An 18,415-nucleotide genomic window follows, 5' to 3' on the forward strand; every position below is an offset into this window, starting at 1 on the left:
CTAGCTCCGTATTAATTGATGATTCCAATTTCTCTATACCGTATATTCCCTTCAGTCATCTCTTCAACAATTTTGTAGTATCATTCGTCATTTATGGTGTGTTTGTATATCCAGATAGAAGGGAAAGATAGGGAAGGGAATAGGAGGAGGGGGAAGGTAAATAAAGGGAGGGAGAAGTTGAGCTCCATTTTCCCTCTAAATTACCCAAAATTTAGAGATGTCTTTCAACTTTTGGTTTAGAAGTGTTCCTCGATACTCATTAATCTTTCGCCTTTCTGTTTAAATCCACGTGTGTGGTGTGTCCATTGATCTTAGTTTCTACTTTTTCACTGATTATTTATTCCTTTTATTTCAAAAAAAAGGTTTCATTTTTTTAAAAAAAAATTGGTGCGAATGAGTTTACAAGTACGATACAAATTATAAATATAAAATATGGAAGCGGGAGACTCAAATTTGAGATCTATTGTACACAGACCTTCAATCTTAGCCACTAAGCCAAAATCTCATTGGTTAATTTTTTATTTTATGTTTACTCGTTACACGGCTTACCCCCCATATGATATATGAGTTCATGTCCTGATATTATTTTATACGGAGTACTATGTACTTAGTACATGGTAATATAAGGTGTTTTTTTTCCCTTTTTTCCTTTTGGATAAGGAAAAAAAATAGGTTAATTAACTCATTTGAGAGGGAAATTCAATTCTAAGGCCCTGTTCGGCAAAAGTAGCGGTAGCGGGAAGCGGGTAGCGGTTGAGTAGCGGGTAGCGGCTGGAGTAGCGGGTAGCGGTCAATGGTAGCGGGTAACGGTTAGTTGTTAAAGTAGCGGGTAACTAATACGAGTGTTCGGTAAAAGTAGCGGTTGATATTATAAAATAAAATAAATGCTGAAATATTATTTAAAACTTTAATATAAATTTGTCAAACGCTACCCGCTACCTTAAACGCTACTAATTTTAACGTTTGATAAAAGCTACTCAACCGCTACCTCAACCGCTAACCGCTACCTAAATCGCTACCTTGCCAAACACTCACAAATTTTACAAGTAGCGTCTTGACTCGGTCAAAACGCTGCCCGCTACCTCAAACGCTACCGCCTAACACGTCCTAACTCATTCTTTCGGATGATGACAGAGAGAATGATCAAAAGACGAAAACATAAAGACATACAGACTTTTTAACTTGAAGAAATTAGAAGGAGAATCCACGCCACATACTTTCTCAATCTTTCCTACGGAGTATATATATACTTCCTCCGTTCTTTTTTATATGACACAATTTTTTAGGCATGTTTTCCAATGTCACTACAAAAATTAGGCATCATTAGAGATGTATTTCGAGACGGATACTATAAGCATCTCAAACTTAAGACGGATTGTTTCAATTTTGTCTCTAAATAAAAATTGTGATGGAATTGTATATGGAGTTCCGAAATTTTCGTCTCGACACCCTATTTTTGTCTCAAATTCGTCTCTAATTATCATTTTGAGATGAACTTGGACTAATTGGAGACGTAATTCTCCGTCTCTATAAAGTCATTATTTTGTAGTGTGCACAATTTCAAACATTAATATTTTCAATTATGGAAAAAAAAAGTTACAAAAAGTTGATATTTAAAAAATACTTATTGAGACGAATCTAATAAGGTCTCACACGACTATGTTTTTTTGTTAAGTATAAATCACAAATGAAGTCAAAGGAGCATGTGTGAATAGTGTTCAAAACTCAACTGTGTCATGTAAATAAGAACAGAGGAAGTATATGTTACGCAAAAGGTTAAAAAAAATACGGATTTTTCATGAAATACCCCCGAATTTTTGCGAAATTCACCAAATGCCCCTCAACTTTCAGAAATTCACCAAATGCCCCTCAAAAATGACTTAATACGCAAACTACCCTTACACGTAACAGCCGTTAAATCTCCGTTAGCATAACTTTACTATTTTTCCCTTATTCCATACTTTTAAACAAACTCCCCAAAACTCTCTCACTTTCTCTCTCATCAGCAACTATGGCACCAAAGGCTGAGAAGAAGCCCGCCGAGAAGAAGCCCGCGGAGGAGAAGAACGCCTCCGCCGCCGAGAAAGATTCGGCTGAGAAGAAGCCAAAGGCCGGCAAGAAGAAGGGAGGAGAAGAAGGCCGTCGCCGCCGAGAAAGGCTGCCGAGAAGAAGCCCGCGGAGAAGAAGAAGGCCGCCGCTGGAGACAAGAAGAAGAAGAAGAAGAACAAGAAGAAGAAGAAGAAGAAGAAGAAGAAGAGACACAAGAAGAGCGTTGACTTACAAGATCTACATCTTCAAGGTACTCAAGCATAGATTGAAATTTTCAATTGGGTTATTTTCTCAACATAGATTGAAATTTTCAATTGGGTATTTTTGAAAACCAATGTTGTTGGTTTAATCTGTTCAATATTGTTGTGTCTTGTGAGGTAAATTAGTAAAAAGAATTGCGTGTTTTAATTTAACTATGTTTTTGTTATTGGGTTTGCTTTAATATTGTTGAATTTTCAATTGGGTTACAATTTAATTTGTTAGAATTTGATCGAATATTATGAATTTGATTAATGTCCAAATGTCAAGTATCACAAAATCCCACCATTGATTTGTTTGAGTTTTTTTGGGATATGATTTTGATTTGCTTTCCCAGAAGAACGTGATAAAATGGACAACAATGGTTTTCAGAAAAAAAAACGACTAAGGTGTTGAGTGTTGGCAATGGCCTAGAACTTTGTGGTATACATCTTCCACCTCGTGTCTTTACAAACTAGTGTCTTGATTCGCTTGAGCTTACCAGTTTATCCATCAAGCTCTTGCGTCTAGTATACATGGGATCACTACGGATATCCATGTTATCTCGACTTCCTTGTTCATATGCCTTTCTTTATGTGAGGCAATCTCTGGTTAGAGGAGGTTAATTGCAGGAAAGTATGTAAAGTTTGATGTTGGACTTTGTGACAAACTGGAAGTTGGTTTCTAACCTTGTAAAACTTCTATTGTTTCAGGAACTAGACGCACATAAGCAAGATTCTGTGCAAATTGAATCAAATAGAGGCAACAATAACAATCTGCTTGAGTACCTTGAATATACTCTCAAGCTATACATTCTAATCATCTGTTCAATTGGGATAGTTTGATGTTATTGAATTTTGATAAGCAACTGAGACCTCCTGCGTACAGATGTATGCTATCAGGACATCACTTGTGACTTGGGAGGTTTGGAAAACAGATTACATCTAAGTTGTGTTGTTGGATTATTGTAAAGAGTACAAAAATATCCATGTATATTCATCCCTTTTTCTCATCTCAGAGGATGTTTCTGTTGTATTTTTGCTGGAAATACTGCAATTCAACCACTGTTAATTTTTCGGATATTCAATTAATACTCCGTATAAATGAGTTTACAAGATTTCCTATCCATTGACGAGCACTCACACAGTTACATTCTTGTTTTTTGTTTTTTTTAAAAATAAAATCCCCCCAAAATTTGTGTCCACAAACGAAGACTGCAGTAAGAGTGAATGATTTTTAAAATGATTTTAAAAAGACAGAACTAGTCAAATAGATTGTTATCTAGTCAAAATTAAATGAACACTCAGAATAGGGGTATCTATAACCAAATAATAAGAAACGGCTAATTTTCAAACACAAAAACTAGCCGTTAGCTTCAAAAATATAATTTTAAGTTTTGGGCATTTGGTGAATTATGTTTTAAATTAGGGGTATTTGGTGAAATAAGTTAAAATATAGGGGTATTTAGTGAATTTGAAAATAGGCTAACAGAGGACTAACGACGCGTCATTAGTAAGGATAGTTGGGTATTAAGTAATTTGTGAGGGGGCATTGGTGAATTTCTGAAAGTCGAGGGGCAGTTGGTGAATTCCGCAAAAAATCGTGGGTATTTCATGAAAAATCCGAAAAAAATATATCAACTTTCACTAAAAAAAATTACGGAGTATTTGTTAACCATTGAATAATGGATCTTAGTATTAACTAAGATTGGGAGGGACAAGAATTAACAAGATTGAGACAATTTTATTGAATGTAACACACCAAATGGCTTGTAATTGTAATGTCAGGTTACAATATCAGTTTTGGTCTCAGAGAATGAAGGACACTTGGGTTCTAAGGGTGATTGCCCTTCCAAGCTTCTATTTTCAAGAGTAAAGAAAAGGAGGTGTCTAATTCAGTTCTCAACTTACGGAATAAGGTATGTCCGATGAAGGAAGGCCAAGATATATCGGAAGAAATACTTATTTCAAATTTAAGATCAGTTTATTTGTGTGATATTCCACAATTCGTTGATTCAGAAATAAATAATGTGGTACGAGAAATGGCTCTTCCTCATCTATCTCCGTTGGAAGTTGAAGGTCTTCTTAGACCTTTTACAAACTCGAAAATTAAGGATGTCATGTTTGCAATGAAAGAATCGACCTCTCCAGGTCCAGATGGAATCGTAACTGATTTCAACAAAAAACATTGGAATACGGCAGGGCAATCGGTAATTGAGGGCATCAAACAATTTTTGTCTACTGATTTCTTACTTAAACAATGGAATCAAACCCTATTGGTTAGGATTCCAAAAGTTAGAAGCTACCCAGCCGCGTCCGATAAGTTTATGCAACACCATTTACAAGTGTGCTTCTAAGTGTTTAGCAATTCGACTAAAAGCAGTGCTCCCCGCACTGATTGGTGATTCACAACATGCGTTTATTCCTAGAAGGTATATGTCGGACAATATCCTTCTTATCCATGAGTTATTATCTTTCATTAATGGCAGAAAATATTATGGTTCTAATTTGGCTGCAATAAAAGTGTACACGAGTAAACCTATGATAGGGTCCAATGGGATATCCTGTTCAAGGTCATACGTGCTTATGGTTTCCACCAAAATTGATTATGATCATTCAACAGTGTGTGGGTACTCTCTCTTATAAAGTTCCTGTTAACAGAAGGACTTTCCCTTACTTCATCCAAAATTGTGGGATTCGCCAAGGTGATCCCTTGTCCCCTTATCTTTTTCTTTTCTGTATGGATATCTTGGGCCGCATGTTAGGTTTAGGAAAAGATATCAAGTTGTTTTAGAGGATTAAGATTTCTAGACTAGGTCCGTATATTTCTCATATATTATTCGCTGATGATGCCATGGTTTTTTTCAAAGCTATTGACTAAGCTTGTAGGAATATATTTTCAATTATAGAGCACTTTAGTGTTGTATCGAGTAAACGACTGAATTTACGAAATTCATTTGTGAAATTTAGCCCTAACACTTCTATGATGGATCAGGAAAGCTTCAAATTGATTTTGAGAATGCCAAAGGTGGCACAATTTCAACCTCTTTAGAGGTCCTAATAGATGTTATTGGAAAAAAGAGCACTCGCCTGCATTGTAGCTCAATTGCAAACTTCTTGGAACGCAGTCTCATTTTTGCAACAACAAAAATTTATTCTTATTCATTTAGTTGTCATCTCAATGGTTTTTTATATTCTCAACTTCTTGGAGATTCCACAAAGTATAGAGAACAAGATTGATTCCATGATTGTAGGCTTCTTTTGGGAAAAGCAAGGTGTTAAGGGTATGCTTGAATTCGAAAGGATATTCTTCAACTACCTAAAGGTATGAGTGGTTTGGGAATAAGAAAGATTTATACTCTAAATTTGGCATTTTTAATGAAACAGGCATGGAGGCTTCACAATAATCATCAGCTTCTACCAGCCAAAGTTTATGATGCAAAGGGTTTTTCTCCAATGACAACAGGTAAACGTATTTTGTTGCGTGGTAATTTTTCATGGGGATTTCGAGGCATTAAGAAAGTTGAAAACTTGCTTGTTGAGGGTTGCGTTTGGAAAATAAGTCCAGGTACAAGGATAGTTGTTGGAAAAGATAAACGGGTAAATAGGGAAACACTGTTTTCTCCTCAAATGTTCGGCCTTCTAAAGGCGTATCTTGGAAAGTTAGTGATTTTATGCTCCCTGGTTTGATTGGTTGGGACGATCCAAAGGTCCAAAAAAGCTTTGAAGCTAAATATGCTCTGAATATTCTTTCAATTGATCTTCCCGATTCTCATGAATTAGATTTTCTATATTAGCCTCATCAACAATCAGGAAAATTCACTGTTAAATCAGGCTTTGCTCATCTTCAACATTTGGATCAGGACAACCTCATGCCGGGTCGGATCCTAAATATACAAGACTTTTATAAAACATTATGGGCCTCATAATTCCTTCGAAATGGAAGCTTTTTGCCTGGAAACTCTTGGCAGGGGCTATTGATGTGAAGTCTAACTAAGCTTTCGGGGGATCCCAATTGATACTACTTGCGGAATGTATGGTTGGTGTGAAGAAGATATTCAACACCTGTTTAGGTTATGTCCATTAGCTCAACAAGTTGGGAGGAGTGGTTTTCTTTTCATCCACTCAAATGTTAATGAGACTCACTCTTTTTAGGAGTGGTTTCTTTATTATAACCGTCTATTCATTAGCCTGGATGGAAGAAAGGGTCACCGTTTTCCATACTTCTTAGCTACCTTATGGAGTATTTGGATAAAGAGCAATCATTTTATTTTTCGTAATCAAATTGGTAATTTGAGTGCAGTTTTTTAGCATATCCAAATTGCAGTTCAAGAATTTCAAGTCTTCTTATTGGATAGGGATTCCATAGATTCACAAGTTTTATATTCGAATCCAGGGTACCCTCTTGGGTTCACGCGAGTTAACATAGGGAGAACAGAAGAGGGCCAGACTGATTTCTGCTTGCAAATTGATGGTGATTGGAAGAAAAAATGTCAAAGAGCTGGTATGGGTTGGGCTCTCTCTTCTAATAAGAGTCAAGGGGTTGGTACAATTGGTGATGCTGAAGTAGGTATGGTTGGGTCTGCGTCTCATGTTGAGGCTCTAGCCTGTCTATATGGGATGCATAGAATGGGAACTCTCTAGATCGATTTCTTTTATTACTATTTTCACACACTCAACAAATCTAGCTAGTCACCAATCTGCAGAAGGGAGGTCTCTCGGATATTAGTAAGACTTGGGTTCTATCCAGGATTCTTCGTCACGGTAAATCCTTATTAAGTGTTTAATATACAAAGACGGCATAGATCACGTTCACAAGGCATATCTACGTGCGAAATTTGCAGTGGAGAATTAATGGTGTTACTTCCAGTCTCCACCCTCTATTAGTTTTTTCTATGTTTTAGTTTTAGCTTTAGGTTTTGTTTCTCTGCTTTTCTTTATGTATTATCATCCAATGCCAAAAAGAAAAAAAGAAAAAAAAAACACCAAATGGCAAATTCCAACTGAAATTGAACTAATTGTTAGAAAAGTAAATTGAATAATGAATGTACCAATTCTCAAATCTAATTCGTTCAACTTCTAAGAAATTAATCTACTATGCAACATTTTTAAGATTGCTTTTCTCTCTTTTATCATCGTCGATTTCGTATGATTATTAACACCAAAAAAAATAAAAATTAATCACCAATGGCCGCTTTTTCACCTTCAAAATAAAGTTTTGTGATCAATAAGTTCATATACTCAAGTTACAATCAGTACCAATTGTCTGTTGGTTCAGTGGTGATTGAGGCTAAACTTGGTAGGGAGGACCCGTGTTCAATCCCCCGCAATAACAATTGGGAGAGGGTTGAAAACTATCCACTAAGAACTCGCCCCGAATCCGGATTAACCCTAAGGGTGAACCGAGTGCTAACACCCAAAAAATGAAGTTACAATCAGTTCCATTCATATCCAATAAATATATACTCTTGCAATCAAGTTTGATTATATTCAATATGTTCCATTAAAGTCATTCAGATTTAATCAATTCCATTAAATTCAGATAAGTTAAGAAAAAAACAGATTATAATTCTTTTTTCTGTTGAATGTTCACAACAAAGAATACTCTGTACTAATTATTCCCATATGACCTTGAAATATAAAAGAAATTAAAAAATTCGACGAGCATTTTGATTTTTGATTTTGATTTGGACTTTAAGATTTAAAATTCAAGTATCCAAAAAGAAAAACAATGCAATGATTACTACAAATGCACCTATTATTTCAAAGACCTTGTGAGAAGATAAAGGTACGTGTAAGTCAAATTTGCAAAGATTAAAACCCCAAAGCGCGTTAGCGCGTTTTCAGTTTTCTTCCTCCCACAAACCTTAAATTCAAGAAAATAATTCATCACATTTTTGGTGATTTCTCACCAATTGCAATCTGATTTACGGCAAGAAATTTCATCAAAGTTTGCACTCAGAAATTAAATTATTAAATCAACTCAATTTCTTTTCAACAAAGCTATTTTGACGTGAAAATGAAGTCAACTTTCAAAAGCTAGTAAATGGGTCTAGGTGACCCGGCCATTAAGTAAGAGGCCGGATAACTTACAATGTTTATGACATACGAAGCATGCATCGCGTGCATTTATATCTATTAGTCATGTATATATACGAGGAGACTTATGTTCTTTTTAATTGTCGTTTTTCATTTGCATGGTAATTTAGGGGGAGAAAAACTAGAGGTTTTATTTGTCTCATGATTAACAACATTTATTAAGGATATCAATTCTAATACATTGTAGTGGTTGAAATTCTCTTAGGAATAATATTTCTCTTAAATTTCTCTTAGAAATACTCTAAATTTCTCACATTCCTAATAATAATACTTTGTATTTCACAATCCATTTTATAATAATGATCAATATTTTAGTGCAATAACTTAAATTATTAAAGTAGAAGTTAATTACGGAGTATATCGATAATCTAAAAACGATAATTTTACAAAAAAGGAACGGAGAAAGTTAGTTAAAACGACAATTAAAAGAAACGAATGGAGTAATTAATTTAATTATTATGTCGATCATCATTAGCATTTTATTAACTTTTTTTTAAGGGACATTTCATTAATTTTTATATATATATATTTAATCAATTCTCCAAAAGGCCTTCCCCATTATTAGGTGATAAGAAATAGTGATCCGATCCACAAAGGCAATCTAACATTATATTTAGAGCACAAAAGGAAGAAGGTACCCGAGGAGAAGTTGAAACAAGTCCACATTGGAGGCTCCAACAACTCCCAATTCTAAGATATCGGACCCTGAATATAGCAATAGCTTGAGAGAATGATTGTCTAATCCGGACAACTTTTTTTTTACTTTTTTCTTTACCCCTTAACTTTAGTCGATTTCTACATACTTTTCTTGCAAACCCACCCATCTCCACACCATAATCTAGATAACTCAGATCACCATAAGGCTATCGTGTCCATGTTTATTACTTGAACACTTCATTTTATAATTATTTTTTTATATTTATAATAAATCTAGCAATAAATTCAAGTAAATAGGTCGGTGGTCGATCAAACTTGTTCCAAGTTAATTTCTCTTAGTGACTTTATGTTTGATTTGTGTCAAACCCTGATAGTGTAATACTATAAGTAGAAATGGTTGGCAATATGCATAATACAACCGGTTATATCAATCATATCATGCATGAACATCCACGACATTGTTATTTTTGTTTTACACGCTATTCTTGTGACTAGCTAGTGTGAGCAATATTAGAGAGTCAATAATGACTACACATTTTCTCGGGAATGCTAGTTCCGTTTCACACGCTAATGCTATTATTGATTCATCGTGACTAGCTAGTGTGAGCAACATTAGAGAGTCAAAAATGATTACTCATTTTCTCGAGATTACTAGTTCTATTTCACACGCTAAAAGACTAGCTAGTGTGAGCAATAAAGAGTCAAGAATGACTTAAAAAACAAGTTGGTTTTCCAAAGTAGTAGTTTAATTTGAACTATTTGAGTTCACACAATCAAACCCAAGGCCACAACCATTATAGTAAGTCCCAAAAACATAATGCCAATAGTGGAGCCTTCAAATGGACGTGTATTTGGTGCACCAAGTTCACTACAAAATGATCATTTTATAGAGACGGGGAATTTCGTCTCTAAATAGTCCAAATCCGTCTCAAAATGATCCTTAGAGATGGATTTGAGACGGAAATAGGGCGTCTTTACAAAGGGCGTCTCAAAAGTTTTGAGACGGAATTCTTGCAAATTCATTACAAATTTGAGACAGAATTTTTGAAACTCAATATACAAGTCCATCTCAATTTTAATTTAGAGAAGAAATTTTAGTAATCCTTCTCAAGTTTGAGATGCTTATTGTACCCGTCTCAAAATCCATCTCTAATTAATGCATAAATTTGTAGTGGTTAGTGTTCATTAGTTTACCACTTTACCCCCATCAAATAGGAGAAAGAAAGAAAGAAAGAGTCAAATTGGAGGGATCCGCCACTAAATGTTGTCGAAATTGATCGAGGACATTGTTAAAATTAATTAAAATATAAAAAGTTAGAATTAGAAAGTTAGGCATTTGTTTGTGTTAGGGGTTAGAAATTAAAAACACTATTATATTTATTTTTAGGTAAATTTTGGGTTAAAGTAAAAAGTTAAAGCTAACTATCTTTTTTTTTTTTTCTTTCTTTTGTTAGAAATTAGCCAACTACCTTGATTAAAGGAGGTCTAATCTTAACCAACAATTAGGAAATTCATGTTGCAAATCTAATATTCTAGGACCTATTCTTACTTCGTGCTCCAACTTCCAAGCTTATTCCAAGGATACCTCTAAGCTTGGTTTTTCTTGGTAATGTCATGAGTCAAAACTGTCATACAATTTATAGTTAGTGTTGGAATTTAGCTTTCTAAACAATAACAAAGTATAATTTCGGGAGACTTTTTTTTCACCCTAAGAAATCAAGTTTTCACAAAAACTGTAAAATAAAAGGTCTTTTATCTTATATTGTTCTTTAAAAAAAAAAAGTTTAAGGTTCAATAAGTTCAGTTAAGTGAAAATCAAGTCTAATAGTGAATGTCAACTAGCTTAGTTGGTAAAGTCTTGAAGGGGTAGTAGCTAAGAACTGAGATCGATCGAATCCCGTCTACAACATTTGTCGCTTTGCACGTTGTGCCTCTCTCCCCACACAAAAAAAAAAAAAAACAATCAAGTCCAATAAGTTTCAATAATATTTGTACATATGTACATCTATGCATTCTATACATAACATTTAAAAAGGAAAATCACATATGATTAAGATGACACGTATCATCCATAATATTTTTTTTCAATTTTTCCTTTTGTTGTTGTTATGCGAAATATTTTACAGCTTGAACACTTGTTCCACTTCATCTTCCTCGTTCAATATCAATTCACCATTTGATTCATGCATTCATTCAACCTCTTCCACTCCATCTCCGTCTCCATCTTTATCACTCAATAATTCACCTTCAACATTTAAATTTCGCCTCTATAAATAAATCACATATTCCCACTAAAATCACAACCCCTCAATAAAATTAGCACTTTAAAAGACGACTTAACAACCACTATATACCCGTTATTAGACGGGCTCAAAAGCTAGTTAGTTTCAATAAGTTTGCTCTCTTGCAATAAAGTTTAATAAGTTCTAATAAGTTCAGGTTGTGATCATCTGGTGAAAAGAACACACCCTTAGTTTGAGTTGTAGAATGTCCCAAGTCCCTATCTGCATTACTACTTACTCTTCCTTAATTTGTTTATTTTTATTTGCAACACTTTTACTTTTGTAGTTTTTGTGTATTCCGTTCGTCATTATTAGTTTTGACACTTATCATGACACATGGTTTAAGAGATACGTTATTGTTTGGTTATCAAATATTATTTTATTGATAAAGAATATGTGAAAGGAGATAATGTGGTATTATTTTACTAAAAAGTAGATGTGAAATAAGATAGTGAAATATTTGTTTAATTGAATGTGAGAGAGTGTGAGACTCAAACTTTTTGGTAGTGGAAAGATAAAGGTATTAAAATAATTATGTGGTCTTTTCCAAAATAAAAGTGTAAAAATTAATCCGGGATGGAAAAAAATGAGAAGTGTTAAAACTAATATGGGACAAATGGATTATACTTTTAGAAATAATAAAACCTGATGCATTTGGAGTACAGGTGAGGATACAAAATTTATAAATAATAAAATGTGATGGCTAGATGCATTTGGAATATAATAAAATTAAAATGTGAAACAAATAAAATTAATTTTAAAGAAAAAAAAGACATCTAATTAAGGAGGAGAAGTGGAAAGTACGACTACAAATGATGGTTTAACTAAAAATAGTTAAGTTAAAACGGATGGCAAGTGGTATCATTGTATGTAAAACATCGATCGTGTTTTAAAATATTAGTATAGATGGATATCAATGTTTCATACTTTTACTAATTTATAGTTCAAGATACTAAGGCTTTGTTCTTTTCTACTTAATTTTCATGTTAGACAATAAGTTAAGATAAAATAAGTTTAGAAAAGGAAAGTTTTTCCCTGACATTTTCACACACATATAAGTTTATTTCGGATAAAATAAGTTACAAAATAAAAAATAGTTCAGATAATATAAGAGTTCAGACAAATAAGTCAAATAGACTGGTGAATATTATACATTGGGAAGCGTAAAAATTAAATTGTTTCAAGTGAAAAAATCGTGAAAGTATAAGTAAAGGAAACAACGAGTCTCATATGTGCTGCTCTATTTTTAATTATCAAAATCTTCAAATTCAAGTCTTTGCTATTGGAGCTCAAGCAATGAAGCTTCAACTTAGAAGACTTAGGTTAGCTTCTGAGACTGTAATCTAATCTGAACTTCTATACCTTTTTTGCACTCAATTTTTACATACTTGTCAAAATTCCAATAATGTTCATGTGAGTTCATAACTCACATGAACTAGGAACATACACTACTACAAATCCCGTACTTCAGAGATGCTTTTTTGGCCTTTTATCGACGCCTACTGAAAGCGTCGTCAAAAAGGGAGTCGAGATTTTCTCGACGCTGTTTGGCGTCAATAAGCTCGACGCTTTTATGGGTCCTGTCCTTTAAGCGACTAAAGGTTCTGTACAACGTCTCGAGTATCCCACTTACCCGCCACGATGTCGACGCATTTTTGCGTCTTTGTTCTCGACAAAATCTTTATTTTCTCAACGCTTTTGGTCGTCGAGAAATTCTTTCAACCGCATTTGTTTGAAACAACACTACACCAAAAAGGTCGATAATAGACGATTTTAATATAAAAAAACATTGTTATAACATTCTAGCGGCAACAACTTGCATATCAACAACGGGTTTAACAGGAACATGTTTTATTTCCAAAAATAAGAATATACAAATATCAGTTACAAAGGTATACATACATAAAAAATACCTCACGTACATATAAAACCTAATACTTAATTAGCAAAAAAAAAAATTATCTAAAAACATATATATAATCAATGATGGAGCAGCAACGGGGTGTCAAATCAAAATATAGGATCCCAACTCGATGTCCTTTCTAGCAACCTTGGCTTTATGGCAGTCATCCATTTCTCTCTTGTCAATTTCTGTAGATTACAATAACAACCTATAAGGAATAGTAGCAATTAATAAGTACTAGCATGATTAGATCCAGTTCATTTTAATGCTTATAAACTATTTTGAAAATAGCACAAGCAGAACAGGTAGAGCAAAACCTGCAAATTTTGACAAGGAATAAAAAGTGGCAAAACCTTGAGGGTTAGGCCTTGGTACATTGGCTGTCGGATTTTACCTGGTTTTATTTCAAGATAAAAGTGAACAAAAAATATATACGAGTGTGATTAGCACTACATTAGAAAATATCATGCCTTGATATTTATCATAAGGAAATAATTTTTAAATAGCTTTTTGCGAAAATGTAAAAGAAATGGAATCAAAACTAAATAACTTGATCTCCAGTGTATTCATTCAATCCCTTGTTGGAATAGCAAGAGAAGTTCATTATGTTGAGCCTCTTGGTCATCTCCATAGTTGGAAAGCCTGGAACAGGGGCAATCCTCTGGCAATTGACAAGTGACATGTCATAAATTTAGAATTGAATAGAACATGACTCAAAACAGACTACGAGGCTGCTTGATATTGAACCTACAACTATTATTGAAGAGACCAATATCCTGATCAAATAAGGAAATGCGAGCATAAGGTTGCTTTTTGTTTAGGGAGTTAAAGAATCAAACCATCTTATGATATCCGGAGCATAAAGATGATTATTGAAATCAGTTAAAAGGCTTGAGGACGGACAATATATCAGTGTGCAATGTGTTTATACATAGAACTATGCATGAGTAGTGTTAGTTTTGGAAATCACCTAAATCAAGGTCTGCACTAAGTACATGGTTACAAATTAAAGATAATTTCACTATAGATTATAGAAACATTCAAGAAATTTGAATTTTTGGTGTCATATCCTTGAAAGTCGTGGATAAACCAGAATATAATGCGACAAAGACAATATTCCACTTAAGAACAGAGTAGCAAATGAAGGAAATTTCAATTTTTAAAACCATTATCTACGAATACGGAAATACTATCAGATAAATGACATGATACCAGCTCGTACATGTACAGAGCTCCCATTTTTTACCACCATGCAAAGTGGGGAAATTTTCTTCACAAAAGGACAGGGAAAAACTCAAAGATTTCAATTGATACGATTGGAGGATTTAACTCTTTGCTAATAGATGACTTACACTTATATAACAGACTATAATTTGAATATTAGGAAAAAATAACATATAATTTAAAAACTAAAAGTAGATAGAATTACGAAACATAATACCTCGACAGAGTTTAACACTTGCCTCTGCAAAATTCGCTTTCTAGATTACCCTCTGCCACTGCACTTGCAGAGAAAAGCGAAGAAAATGAGCATGACACCGAGCTTTTTATAGTTTGTAATGCTTAACTATTTTTTCCTTGAGTAGGTTGTAACAGAGCACTCATAGAAGCTTTCAGCTCACATATGAAAATCCAAATTGTTTCATCAATTTATGAACTATTATCCACGATGGAAAAACAAATCAATTATGAAAATGGCTCATAAAAGAGATTCTAGCATCTATTACACACTTTATATTCATATACATGCATCTGGGATACTCATAGATAGTCTCGTAAAAGTATAAATAAGTTCTAGCACACATCTCATACTTTTATAATCTAATTTTTCCACCCGATAAGGCAAATGATGGAGCATATGCTTGGCAAAGAAGCACACTCTACATATAAAAATACAGTGAGTTAATCATCCAGTGAAAAATCAAAGAAAATATTCAAGTTAAAACAATTCAAAACCTAAGCAAATCAAGCAAGGCACACAATACTTATGGGGAAAAAGGGTCGACCATGACCCAGTGTCCTATTACTACCTGTTGTTTTTAATACCCAACAAACTATATATCCAAAATCTTATGATTCCATTATATGTTTCAGGTTAAACAAAGCACGATTTTCTTTTTATTACAACTGTTCCCATCACTACCTGTTGTAACGTTTTAACGTACATCTGATACCGCATAGTAAATAACAATACATGTTTCAGATATAGGGGAAGGGCTATGCTAGTCCTTATGGATCAGAATACCAACACAACTACAAACTAAATATAAAAGTGCACTTTAAACTAATCCGATTCTCCAACAAAGCAAGCCAACTCAATCAATTACCCAAGCACTATCAGTTGCTGAAACACAAACGTATGAAGTGCAGTCAGTTGCTAACAAGAAGGCCTGAAACAATAGTATGAAGTAGTAGCTAAAATTAAGATATATACTATATTCAGGACATAATAGAGGACAAAACTATCACCACTAACAGACAGGATGAGTTTATTGTTCCCTCTAGTTAATTTCTAAACATGAAATCATACACTTTGAAAAGAAATAACAATTACAGAGTAAAATCGGAATAAACTACACATCTTAGTTCTTACTTTAAGAGAAGTCAAGTGTGTGTATTTACATGTTATCACTCAATGGAATGTCAACTTTTTCTAATTTGAGGCACCAAATACCAATTTACCAAAATTTCACAATTAAATCTAACTATTCAAATCCTCTGTTATCACCAATTTACCCAAATTCAAAGATAAACCCTAAATACACAAGTCTGAATTAAAATCGAATAGAGACGAACAGGCAACTGCCACAACTCGAATGGATATGAACGAGCACCAAATATAAAGAATAAATCGCATTACCTAGACAGAGCGTGAGCTACCTTCCGATTCTTCAATCTAGTAGTAACAACAAAAGTATAAAAAGAACCCATAAATTACCCAAATAAAAAACGAAATCAATCATGCCAAATACTGAATCAAAATCACTAAAATTGAACAATATAAGTATGAAGAAGAAGGGCAAAAGATGAAGAAACTAAACATGATTGATTTCGCAAATTAAAGGCAAAGTAAATAAAATTTCAATCTACATCTGCAAGTAAGAGAAACAATAATTACAATACCTTCGACGAAACTTAATCATAGGAAAAATGGCGAATACAGTCTCGATCTGTCGATGAAACCAATTGGCAGGTAAATCTGTGATTCTTTGAGAACATAGATTGATGAGAGAGGATATGAGTAGTGGGAGCCTAGGGTTCAGTTATGAGAGTTATACGAGAGTGGGAGTGGGTTTTTCCCCCAAATTTTACTGATAAGAAGATTATTCTACCACGTGCCTAACATGTGACTGACATCGACGCTGCTTGTCGTCTACAACTACAGAAGGCGCCAAAAATCGTCGAGAAAACACGCGGACCAGAATTTTCCCCAACGCTATACGTACCACGTCAAGCTCATGTCGTCGAGAATTAGCGTGTTTTGTTGTAGTGATACTTCACAAAAAATATTAATCTATGGAGGGACTTCATTCTTGAAGTTACAAATGATCTTCCATACTCTTCTTAAAATTTAAAGTTACAACTTTTCAAAACCCTTTTAAAAAACATGATTAGTATAAGAGATTTCACTCTTGAAAAACTCTTTACAACAATCTTCATAAAATTTTCCAACTCAAAATTACAATTTTTAAATGTTGAAGGATGTTTGAAGATGTGAAAACCCAACTTCAAACTAGAACTCATGAACTTCAAGTTTCATGTTCAACTTGCAAATTCAATGTTCAAGGATGTCTAAATGAGAGCAATCTCTCTTTACACTAGAACTTTTCAACATTTGAGAACATAAAGTCATGATTTTTCATGCTTGAATCACCCTCCCTTTTAAACATTAAGCCCCCTAATTTCAAGTCTACATTCAAGTACAATTTTCCACTTCTGTTTCTAATTTCAAGCTCAAAATCGATGACACTTTAAGGTAATCAAACTCACTTTAAAGTTAGATTATCATAGAATTTCTAAGCATTCAAGGAATTGATGTCATACTTGAACATTCCTTTTCCTTTGAATTTCAAGCCTTCAAATTAGCATACTTCAATTCCTTATGCAATTTCAATTATTTATGCTTTAACATGCTTACTTAATCGTTTTATTTCATTTATTCTGCACTTACAATTCAGCACCTAGTGCTTCTAGGTGGTGTATAATTATTTTTATGCACTTTTCTACAACTTTGTGATTTTTCTTATGCTTGCCTCCCCCACCATTCCATGCAAAATACTAGACATGCAAAATTCGATCACGACTAATAAGATAACGTTGGATAACCATATTAGGTTTCCATTAATCTTGACTAATTAGAAGTGATCACCGATTTCTGGATACAATGTTCTAAACTAGATTCATGCTAGGATTATTTACACGAAAATGATTCTTGTATTGAATTTACTCATGCTTTAGCTAATTCGAAAAAGTGTGTTTTGGTCTTGAACTCAAAAATCTAATCAGTTTCAATTCCAATGCTTTATCCGTGAGTCATATAGTCTTTCCAAACATACTACAAATATGTTTGTTGATGACTCTTTCAAGTACAAATGTTCAAAGCCGCAGAGGCCTAAATTAAAGCTAAAATGTCACCAGCTATGGATCTTGTAGTTGGCTCCCCTTGAGGGCAAGATTATAAAAAACACAAGTCAACTCTTACATTCATGATTCTTGATATATTAGCCCGCATTTGACTGCCCCAAGTATTTTTTTAACCACATAAGAAGCTTGATTTGGAGGAGTCATGTGAAGCATTCCTGATATAGTAAGTATAGATCCATTTTATTCATTACTTATGTTTCTTCTGGTGAACATTCCACATCAACTTACAAATTGCAGCTTGATTCCATAAGGAATTATCAGTAATGTTCATGCCACCATCAACTTTAGGTAAACTCACAGTGTCCCATGCTATCAAAGCCCTTTTCGTGGCTCCTAATAAATTCCTACACGCAACTTGCATAAGATTCAAAACTTTCTTAGGGATCAGGAAAACTTGGCACCAGTATGTCTGAATTCCACATAGAACAACCTTTATAAGTTGGACTCTTCCCACGTAGCTCAAAAACTTTGCAGACCAACAACCAAATATGCTAAAAATCTTCTGAATTAAAGGTTGACACTGGAAGTACTGACAACTTCGTTGT

General features: G+C 33.9%; 1 protein-coding gene and 1 long non-coding RNA gene across 2 annotated transcripts; one reads left to right on the forward strand and one right to left on the reverse strand.

Annotated features, from left to right (window-relative positions):
• The first annotated feature begins 1,594 nt into the window (after positions 1 to 1,594).
• LOC130462393 (uncharacterized) lies at positions 1,595 to 3,357 on the forward strand. The gene is made up of 2 exons (XM_056830540.1): positions 1,595 to 2,299; positions 3,000 to 3,357. Exons 1-2 carry the CDS (start codon positions 2,012 to 2,014, stop codon positions 3,129 to 3,131), a joined length of 420 nt encoding a protein of 139 aa, XP_056686518.1. The 5' UTR covers positions 1,595 to 2,011; the 3' UTR covers positions 3,132 to 3,357.
• Positions 3,358 to 13,130: 9,773 nt separating this feature from the next.
• Positions 13,131 to 16,498, reverse strand: LOC130462830 (uncharacterized). The gene is made up of 4 exons (XR_008923640.1): positions 16,350 to 16,498; positions 16,087 to 16,122; positions 14,668 to 14,725; positions 13,131 to 13,887 (listed from the first exon to the last, which is right to left on the reverse strand). It is a non-coding gene; the product is annotated as an uncharacterized lncRNA (long non-coding RNA).
• Between the last annotated feature and the right edge of the window lie 1,917 nt (positions 16,499 to 18,415).

The sequence above is a fragment of the Spinacia oleracea genome, chromosome 6 (genome assembly GCF_020520425.1).
Source record: "Spinacia oleracea cultivar Varoflay chromosome 6, BTI_SOV_V1, whole genome shotgun sequence".
Taxonomy (NCBI): Eukaryota; Viridiplantae; Streptophyta; class Magnoliopsida; order Caryophyllales; family Amaranthaceae; genus Spinacia; species Spinacia oleracea.